At 37.4% G+C, this 10867-nt stretch overlaps 2 protein-coding genes across 3 annotated transcripts; both read right to left on the minus strand.

Moving 5' to 3' along the window:
• Positions 1-18: 18 nt before the first annotated feature.
• LOC148066822 (organic solute transporter subunit alpha-like) lies at positions 19-3797 on the minus strand. The gene is made up of 8 exons (XM_087807586.1): positions 3724-3797; positions 3460-3611; positions 2380-2453; positions 1263-1421; positions 1083-1194; positions 878-1024; positions 707-812; positions 19-642 (listed from the first exon to the last, which is right to left on the minus strand). The coding sequence occupies exons 1-8, from the start codon at positions 3794-3796 to the stop codon at positions 485-487; spliced, it is 981 nt and encodes a 326-aa protein (XP_087663712.1). The 5' UTR covers position 3797; the 3' UTR covers positions 19-484.
• LOC148066823 (palmitoyltransferase ZDHHC20-B-like) lies at positions 3748-10616 on the minus strand. 2 transcript variants are annotated; one of them, XM_087807585.1, is made up of 13 exons: positions 10499-10616; positions 10050-10076; positions 9357-9451; positions 9170-9290; positions 8871-8940; positions 8769-8801; positions 8124-8244; positions 7606-7738; positions 7398-7524; positions 7236-7322; positions 7089-7168; positions 6979-7025; positions 3748-3820 (listed from the first exon to the last, which is right to left on the minus strand). In XM_087807585.1, exons 1-12 carry the CDS (start codon positions 10614-10616, stop codon positions 6982-6984), a joined length of 1056 nt encoding a protein of 351 aa, XP_087663711.1. In that variant the 3' UTR covers positions 3748-3820; positions 6979-6981. The 2 variants fall into 2 exon arrangements, with proteins under 2 accessions (XP_087663711.1, XP_087663710.1); XM_087807584.1 differs by lacking the exon at positions 3748-3820 and adding an exon at positions 4687-5836.
• Positions 10617-10867: the final 251 nt, after the last annotated feature.

Raw genomic sequence — 10867 nt, forward strand, 5'->3', positions numbered from 1 at the left:
ACCGTATAATAGAGAAACTCTGCCTCCTCCTTGTCACTCTGTGAAACTACATATTAAGGTTACATGGCTTGTTTTGTCATGTTTTACTTTTTGTTGTTGTCCCTTTTCTTTGGTCACTGGAGGATAATAAAATGAAACAAATAATGTAAGATTGTAATTTATAATAAAATGTCTAAAAAATATGATATATGATTTATTAAAAAGATGATAGTCACTTTTACAAAAGGAGATTTGTTTAAATAAACATGTTATTCATTATTTATGATGTCTTTGACATTTAAAAAAAAAATGACTGTTCTACTGCACAATGACTCACATTAAATAAAATAAAAAAGTGTCATTACATTTTTGGAAACTCTTGAAATCAACTTATTATATAAGTTAAATGTTCAACAGCAACTACATTTCTCTTGTTAAGAGGTATTAACTGCACAGTGACAAACTTTCATTAAGCTTTTGGTGGAGTTTTGCTGCCACCTCTCTGTCAGACTTTGTGCTCCACGAGATTGTCCGGGTCGTTCAAAGCCTTCTGGTGTTCGTCCAACTCCTCGAAAGAAATGGACTCATATGTGCGACGGTAGTAGAGGCGAGTGAATGATGTGATGAGGAACATCTCCATGATCATCATCTGCTGACTTAGCACTGCAGAGAATTATTATTGTTAAAACTGTGGCACATCATCAGAGAATCAATCTTGTTTTCTAACTTGATGCACGAGCCTGGGAGGAGAAGGGAGGGGAGCAGGGGATGGTTCCGTCCAGCGCCAGAATATTGATGATTGATGTCTGTAGCTGACTTAACACCAGCACTAGCTAGTGAGAAAATAAATATTTAGAGCAATTACACTTATATTAAAAGCTTTAGGTGCTCATCTCACCTGGTACATGGCGTACTTGGGCACAATCTTTACACTCCGCATGTACATGTTGGTGTTCATGAACATGATGGCTACTGGCCAGAGGGAGATGATGGTGAGGACGCCGATGAATGGATTGAGCCAAATAGCTGCGCCTGTGATCTCCAGCTGGAACACAAGTGGAACATCAGAGGACGTCTTGTGGCTGTGAGAATGGAGAACTTACATCACTGAGATCAAAGATGCCGTTGGTCCACAGAGCGATGGCGAGGATGGAGAGCACCGTCTTTAGGATGGCATATTGTAGCGCGGCCACCTTAAGCCAGAACAAAAGCCCACTATAGGGGAATTTTGGTTAGTTCCCAAATTTCAACAGAGGGCGGAATTTGATTTGACAGATCAATACCTGGACATTGGAACTCTGGGTAGACAAGGACAGCAGCAGCAACAAGGCCCTGTTGATACTTTAAAGGGTTTTCCTGAAAACCTCTCCAGGAAAGCAGCTTTGCCTCCCAATTCTTCCACCATCAGAACCAAGACTTTGTACACCACCACTGCAAAATAGCTTGAGAAAAAACACAAGTCTTAATGTAGCTACAAACTTTTGATGTTGCTTTCAAACCCAGAATGATTCTGAATGAATCATTTGTAGTTTTCATCTTCTGTAGGCCAATTCAGAATTATTTTCATCTTGAGTGAAACATTTATTATTTAAAAGGATTTTATCATCTCTTAAAATGAGTGCATCCTGTCGTTACAGGGTGGTGATGAATTGATCTGCCGTTTAAAAATGGCACAAATGTCAGAAGATTTACATCCAAGCTTCACAATATATATATATATATAAGATATATATCTGCAGGTCAAGTTTGTCTCACAAAATTTGAAAAAATAACTTGTCATCAATATAATTTATTCCATAAATTAATCTTTAAAAAACACAATTGAAAGAATTACAAGTCGAATTTCAGAGAAAGAAAAAACATTATTATAGTGCAACTAATGTGTTCATTTAAGTGTGTCTCAAATTTATCTTGGACCTCTATTCTACTCATCAGTATGTGTCCGTTTGTACAAAACCCTTTTCATTTAAATATTTATATTAAGAATGATCTTGAGCCCCGCCCACTGAAAACTCTTGTCAAACATCAAGGTTTTTCATTTATCTCGGAAGTCTCCACCTCCAAAGGACCCGTTGTATAAACAAAGCAGTCATGATTACAGCTGACTGGAGGAGGAGTGAAGCCATTATTGTGTCATAATATACTCCGCTCTCATTGTTGCCGATATTTCAGACGAGTGAGAAGTTTATAAAGTAATAAGTTCAAAACATGGTCTTGATGAGAGACTTACTGCATCTTGGAGAGCGAGTCTTCAACATTTGAAACAGTGAATCAGTCAGGAGAGCTGGGACATACACATCTGTTTTTCACGTCTTAAATAATTATCATCATATATTTCTCTCTGTGGCAAACATTTCTATACTCAAGACATCAAAGTCTCGCTTCTGAGTGGAAACGTACCAGTTTGACGACATGTCTGTAAACATCACTGCTCTGGGGATCCACATCCCTAGACAGGACATAGTGGCAATGACCTGAAAAGACAATAAAAACACAGTTGAACATTATCGGCTGCAATAAATCACATGACTACTACATTCTTGAATACACCCTATCTCGCGACATCTTGAACTTTGTCAAATATTAACTGTAAGGTCTAACCACTAGACAGTGAAATCACATACTTGCCCATATCCAACCCGGGAAGCCTTTAATATACATTATTTTTAACATTATATATTAAAAATCTTTTACAGCCTTAGGGCCACATTTTTGGGCAGCAAAATAAACAATTGTATTTGTATTTTTTATATATAGATTAATTAGTAATTTTGTCTGCAATAAAACTTGTTAAAGTTCTTCCTTATAGGGTAAATCCTGGCCCTCAACAACAAGTGTGTGTGTGCGTGCGTGCGTGCGTGCGTGCGTGCGTGCGTGCGTGCGTGCGTGCGTGCGTGCGTGCGTGCGTGCGCGTGACCACATCTGTACGCTCGGATCAGTCCTGGACTTCTTTTTATTCATCTATTTCAGTATTTTGTGATATTTTATGATGGATATAAAAAAAATCACTGTTAATCACCAATTGATTCAGGACTTAAGTTGTTTAAGGCATAAGAACTTTACGGGATATTTTATTTTGGGTTTGTTCACGTAAAACCATCTGTTGAATTATTCCTTGCTTTCAGTTCAGTTTAGTTAATTTAAAAGATAAAAATACAAACTTTTGTGGATGAGAATGAATGAGGTGGTTTATATAAACATATATTACAATATATGAAGAAATTTAAAAGTTGCCTTATCCATGGTTCTTTTATGAGAGTAAAATTAAAATAAAATGGATATAACGTGTTAATTACTTCTTTTAATTATGTTGTGCCATTATTATACTTCTTTATATCCTTACTTTTAAGATTTTTTAATTCCATTTTACTTTTCAATGCCTTATTTTTATTCTAATTATTATAAATGGTTGTTTTTTTTCGTAAAGTCAACACAGAAGGCATTTATGTTTATGTATTTGTGTATGATGAAATCACTCACCGGAGCAGCCCCGTTGACCCACATTAAGGTGGTCTTCTTGGGGTAGGACACTTTTTTGTAGATGTAAACACACTGCTCCAGGTAGAGCAGCAGGGACACGCAAGACATGGAGGTCAGCATTGTGTACAGACAGATGCCAAAAATATCCAGCTCTAGATCCAAACAAAGAGGAAGCAAAACCAGACAAGTTAAATGGTGAACAAACAGTTTGAAACTTTGATAAGATAATAAGTGAATTAGAAGATAGTTATGTGGGTCAGTTACCTTTGATCACATCCATAGCCAGCGGGGGCTCCTGTAAACAAGCCGGATCGATGGTGTAATTGAGAGCTTCCATGGTGGAGAATGTTGATCCAGAAACCTAAAACAGAGATGCCAGCTCCTTACATTACTGCAGCAAGTGACATATTCCAAGGCTGAACTTTACCCTTTTAGAACCTTTTAAGGAGAAATTGCTAGTGTGAGCCGAACGTTTACAACAACCTCATAAGTCACTGCAGCTCATTCATTCACAAGCTGGAGTCACTATGTGAGTCCAAGTGCATCTGGACTAAAATACATGTGGCGGGGTGTAGAACACAAATGCATTTCCTTTCATCAGATTGGACCGTTTAAAGGCATGATTATGTGGTTCAATAAATAACTCACTTGAAAAATCATCTACACCATCACACTTCCCAGGTAAGCAACACAGAGGTCGTTCACCTTTTAATGGGAATCACCTCATTCCTCTCCCAAGCTCAAAAATGAAAGCTTACAAGAGCAGTCAAAGCTCGTACTTTATAATGATCAGTTATTGATCGTAGTGCCTTAAACAGGAACGAAAACTAATTAAACAAGAAATATAAATCTAGAAAGGATATGACTTTATATAACTTTATTTAGCTTAGTTATCCCTGTTGAGAGTGATAATAGTATTTTTTTTTAACCATCAATCTGACTTGTGTCATGTATGACCCCCAGTCACCTGAGGGGGCGTAAATATGGAGAACAAAAAAAACAAACAATAAATTACCAAGAAAATGATCAATTGTAATGATGTCCTGACATAAAATACACTCTATGAAAGAAAAGAGTAAAGTGTCCTAAAATAACTAGAACTAGTAATGAATGATACGAATAATGAATTAGCAGAATATTCAGACAAAGAGCGGCTTTGGTCAGGTCCGACGTAGTCAATCAAGTAAACTGTACGTCTGTGAATTGAAAGCACAAAGAGTTGTTTTTTTTACATTTATTGAAACATCAGTCACCAAGATTATAAACACTCTTAAGTAGACAAAGAAATAACTGCTCATCCAGGCGACTCATCACTGTAGTTACTTCTGCCAGTTAGTGACTCATTGTTGCATTAACTGTACAACAGTTTACTTGAACATAAGATATTGATTCACTGGCTTATAAACGCTGGGTTATCTCTCTTGGCCAACGTTCAAAATGAAACCATAAAAAAGGTCCTTGACCTTTAAGACTTTGATGAGGTATTAACACACAAAAATGCATAAAAATAAACACGTAAAAATGACGCACAGCATGATGTGCAGTTTGTAGATTGGCTTGAGGAAATGTTGACTTACAGAAAAAAAAAGGTTACACAAAGCTTCAACACCATGTACATTTGTTTATTATAATATGAAAAGTAGATCTGGTTCCCTATACACACACATTCAATCTTAGAAAGGTGCATGAAATGTATACTCGAATGTTTTGGTAGAAATGTAAAGAAATATACATGGAGAAATGAAACATGACAAACAGAATTCAATAATTTCCCCTCATTAATGTTGAAAAACCGAGCAAGTAGAGTTCAAAAGATTGTGGTTAGTCTTCACACAGGAATTTATTACATTTTCTGAAACCAACTGTGTTCAATCAGGAATAGCATTCCTATCCAAAAGATGTGGCTCCATAATGTGCATCATTACAAGAGCATTGCACGATGGGACGTTTATATAGGGATGGATGTTTTTAGAGCCAACAGTAGACAGAAAGAAAATTGTACCTTCAGGATGTTTTGCTTTAGATAAGCAATAATTGGTAAAAAAAAAAAACAACTCAAATCGTATAAATAACACCCTATTTCTGTGTCATCAGGTTATCACATAAATATCAGATTATGTTCATTAGGAAAAAGCATTATACCGTATAAATTAATAAAATACTTGCAACATCAAACACTGTTGATTAATCATCTTCACTGTTGACGGTGTGTAAACATGATAACATAACTTGAAGAAACATCAAAATAAGAAGTTAAATTAGGTTTGAATTAATACTGGTGGAACGCATCGGTTCCAGAAACATTTGATGTCGGCTCGATGTAGAGATGCAGTGATGATGACGATGGTGGTGGAGAGAGTTGACAGTTGTGCGTCACCTGATGGAACAGAGACGTATGATAATAAGTGTCATGCGCTCAAGTCACCTTCACCCACTTGTTCAAGGTTGAGTCGCAGGGGCAGCAGTTGTGTATAAAAAGGCCAAAACTTGCTACTCCAACACTTCTAGTCAATACGTTTTTTTTTCCCAAGGTCATGTAATCTCAATCATGTACCCTGGACCTGTCCCAGGCCTCCTCCAATCCATCTCAACGGTATTTTCATCAAGGGGAGGAGCAGTGCTTGTACTCTGAGCCGAATCATTATCACACCCTCCTCACCGCGCCTCTGAGCGAGAATCCAGACACCAGTAGAAACCTTGAACTCCACCCTGTTACCACCTTGTGACCAAGGCAACATACATCAACACACAAATGGAGAGTTTTGCCCCTTTGCTCAGCAAGTTCTTCTCCACCACTTAGTCATCCTCTCATACAAAACAAAAACTCTTCACTCAAGGATCTACAACCCAGATAGGACCACTCTAATGAACTGAGAATCATGGCCTCAGGTTAAGAAAAGCTGGATGATGATTCAGTAATTAATACAATGTATACATGATGTATGTTTCTTTTAGACAACAGTCTTTAAATGAATAACAATTGATTAAATTATTAATAACATGATACCGAAAAGGATTTCTATTCTTATTTGTGCAGGCTTTGTCCTGGTTTTCTGGGACTCCTGTGTTTGTCGGATGTATCTTGGCCTTTTATAGTATATATTTTAACTGTGTATTGTTTTTTATTGTTAAAGCGCTTTATGACCCTGGTCTAGAAAGATCTTTACAAACAACCATTACTTACATAATTAACATCACTCATGAAAATACATTTGCAACTCTTTGGAGTAATGTTTTACATTCACTTAAATTTAAGAAATTATCAGTTAATGATTAACATTTGAATTAACAGCATCTAAAGGTTATTTATCATTAACAACTGACTGGCATAGAGAAGTAAGTCAAGTACGAGACGATTAGTGGCAAATTCATTGAAATTTAAATAATGTTATGTTAATAGGTCATGTTTCAGGTCCACCAACTGAAAAGGACAACGCCGTTTATGAAACCTCATAAACCCTTCACTACTTAAAACATGACCATAAGCTGAAGACACACAGACAGTAGGAATCCACGTACCTGCTACTGCTCCCTCTCCAACGTGACAGATTCTTTAAGAGTGTCTGCTGAAAAGACAAGTTCTGTGTTAACTCTTAATAAGAAGACTAGAATCCATCATGTAGACAAACTTTGTTTCCCTTTGGCTTCCTCTGTTGTATGTTGGATGTTATTTACAGACACTTGGCTGTCGGACTCCACAGGAGTAGGACTGGATACACAAGACACATCAATAATTAACAACCAGGTGTAATTATCAAGTTAAAGTTATAACCTGCCTTTTTCCATTCTGCTGGAGAACACCGTTGGCTTGCTCTGGATCTATATGCACCAGCCTCGTCACAAAGGATTGTCCATCGCCCTGACTGTAAAGTAATGTCAAAGAAAAGTCATTTTCTAAATATGTCAAGTTTGCTCACATTTTGTGCAAATTTAGTTACCTTGAAAACACAGGAAAGAACCAGTACTTCATTTGATCTCCAAACACCTCGGCTACGTTTCGCTTGAAGCCAAGAGAGAAACCATGCTTATCAGGACCACTTGGGAAGGAGGGCGCTCTAAAGGCCTCTAAAAAAACAAAGATAACAGGCTGCTTTGAGTAAAAGAAAAAGAACCCAGTCATAGATGGGACCTGAAAACCAGAAGTACCTATTGTGGTCCGGTTCTTTCCAATGAGCCAAAGATGGTAGATGAGCAGCGACAGGATGCTGATGTAAAAAATGGCCGCCACAAAGAATAGAAACAAGATATGGAACTTCGCGTGAGAGTCGAGGAGCTGTTTCTTCAGGAAGGAAAAAAAGAAAAAAGATTTCAAATACTACAGCAGACCTTTAACACATCTGTCCATGGCAACATTTTTACCACCTGCACGTTAACACTTGTGGCATAAACCCCCCACTATTACTACTGTAATAGGAGCCAGAGGTTTAACAGAATCAGGAACTTTTATTGCCAGCGTTGTCAACACAACATAGGATTTTTTTTTTGTGATTTCAGTACAGAATAAAAGAATGAAATAAGATAACCCACAAAATAAGTAGAAAAACAGAACCAAGCACCAAGACATGACATTGACATGACATTTTGATTTGGGGGTGTTGGTCCCTCTGTGTTATAATTTTAGTGGTTTTCTATGGAGAGATAAATGCTTGAACAAGTTAACTTACTGTCCAGAATTTGATGAAATATTGGATGACTGTGGCCGAGATGACAACACAGTAAAGTGACGCGTAGGCCAAGAACAAGACGAAGAATTTGTAGTTGGAGAATCCAACGCAGTTATTTACCCTGAAATACAAACAAAAAAAACAACCTTTAGTTCACCTTATGAAAAACTTCTGACCAATTTCTGTCCTTATTTGGCGTCCATTTCACAAGAATATCCAAGAGCCTTATCGGCATTATGCTGCACTTAAAAAATATATATATATATATATATATATATATATATATATATAAATCAGTAAAACAGAAAGGCTTTTCTCATTCCTAAAACCACCTGCTACAGCTTTTTTATTTTTATCTGATGATTCTTAATGTTCATGTCAATCTAGTAGGTGAGGTGGAAGGCCATCTTTTGAGTCAACCATCCAAAATAACAGCCCCACATATGTTAATTAAAATAACTGCTCCTGTTTCAAAGTACGGAATTTAAGCATTCATATTTGCACAGTTAAGCTTTCAATTCACACTATGACAAGTCTTTAGTAAACATTTTTGCAAAGATGCAGTACAACTACTATTTGCAGTGAGGGCTTTGACAAGATCTGAAGGTGATCAACATTGTAAAACTACTGGTAATATTATAGTACCAGGGGCAGTGATGATCCATCTTCAGTACACACCTGTCGAAAAGACAAAAACAGACGGTTACTGAAAACGGTTCTGTCGCTAGACTTTGCATAATGACTCACATTTCACATGTTGAGCAGTGATGGCAGCGGTCAGGTTTGATCAACTGACACTGGTCACAATATCGCACAGCTGGAGAGATGAGGAATAACATCAATAAAAGGAACACGATATGCCCTTGAGATGGCGTGTGAGGATATGTTTTTGTTTAGATGGAAACAGCCCCACAGAGAGAACAAGCTGCACCTGAGCCCAATTACAGTAACATCATTAACACTAGCAGATATTATACTCTATGATAAATAGCTTTCATGTTTCAATATATGTGTTACAATATCAAAACGAGTGTTGGATTGGTCACCTCCTCCTGGCGTTCTAGTGTACAAAGGTAAACTTTTTGCCACCTTCCTCAGGATTTCTTGTTGCATTTCTGCCCGCTCCTCCCTCTCAAACAGCTCTTTCTCTGGCCTGGGCAAGGTGAACTGAAAGACAACACAAACATGAGATGCATGGGATGTTTATGGGACTCCAGAGAACAAAACACTTACAAAGCTTGAGGGGTTGGAAGGTCTGGACCAAATTGTTTTCCAATACGACCATATGAACAGGAAGAGGGAAATGTGAAAGATGATCAGGTAGCTGACTGAAAAAGGAAAAATACCTCATTAAACTCCAAAATAGTTTCCAAAAAAACATTTTAAAAACATGGAGTGATACAGTATAACTTATATGTTTGATTAAGTAAGTAAGTAAGTAATTTTTATTTGTATAGCGCTTTTCCAGACCAGGGTCAGAAAGCTCTTAAACAATCAAAACAATACTCAATAAAGTATATATTTTAAAGATCAAGATAAAACTGATAACACAACAGGAGTTCCAGAAAATCAAGGAAAAGCCTGAACAAATAACATCTTAAGATGTACATAAGTACATTAATGTATGCTGGCTTTAAATTATATTTAAAAATAAATTGAAATCATTCGATTTTTATTGGTACATTTAATTTCTAAAGTATTGACTGGCAACTGGTTCTCACTTATAAAGCACTTCCCTGTTTGTTCAGAACTTGAAGCCTTTACACCCACACAATTACAGTGATGGGAAGTGTACATTAAATATTAGCAACAGTGTTCAAGTTGCTGTTTAGACCATTATCATTTCAAATTGGTGTTTGTATTTTTTTTTGAATACACAGATAAAGTTTTGGTGATAAATAAAATATATTAAAAACACAATCTTACTTCGTTCTGCATTGTTGTCGATTGTATCTGCAAAAAGAAAAAAGAATGACCCAGCATTAGCGTTTCAGATTATGCATGGCCCCCAACAAAACATAGTCCCCTGAGCACCCCTGGATCAGCCTGGCACGGCCGGTGGATGATGTCCATAAGAACAGCTTTGTTAGTCAGAGACGTCGCTGCAGTGACTCCAGCAGCCGCTGATAATTCTTTAACTACTGCAGGCTGGTACCTACTGTACTGAGTGACAACTCTGTTCCTTAACTCGCAGCCAAGATAAGGTAAAAACTATAAAAATTTGGGTAAAGTTAAGAATGAGATTAAGTTTAAACGATACAAGAAGAACCACCTGCCCAGGTGCGTGTTTACCGCCCGTGGGCATGAAATCTCACTTCAACTCACGTAGAAGTTTTCAACCCATATAATAAATAAAAAAAAACCTGTATACTTACAGACGCAGAGTTCGACAACGTACGCGTAGTAGGACCAGCCGACGACCAGGTGGATGAAGAAGACGGGGATCCAGCGCGGAGCTCGAGTGCACCACCTCAGCACAGGAGAGGGCGCCATCTTTAATCCGCTGCTCAGCGAGCCTCTGACGTCACCGTCCAGAGTGGGCACTCCACTAACTGCAACTAGTTCTGCACCTGCGCATTGAGATCACAGGGTTTTAATTTATTTAGGTCTGAATGACACATTTCTTACTCACATATTGAATCCTCAAATTCCAAATATCCCTTTTTAAAATGTGTTATACTTGCTTTCTAAAAAGCTGTCCACAAGATAGCAAAAATAACAACGCTTCTCAATTGGCATTCATT

The sequence above is a fragment of the Callionymus lyra genome, chromosome 14, assembly GCF_982586985.1.
Source record: "Callionymus lyra chromosome 14, fCalLyr1.hap1.1, whole genome shotgun sequence".
In the NCBI taxonomy this organism is placed as follows: Eukaryota; Metazoa; Chordata; class Actinopteri; order Syngnathiformes; family Callionymidae; genus Callionymus; species Callionymus lyra.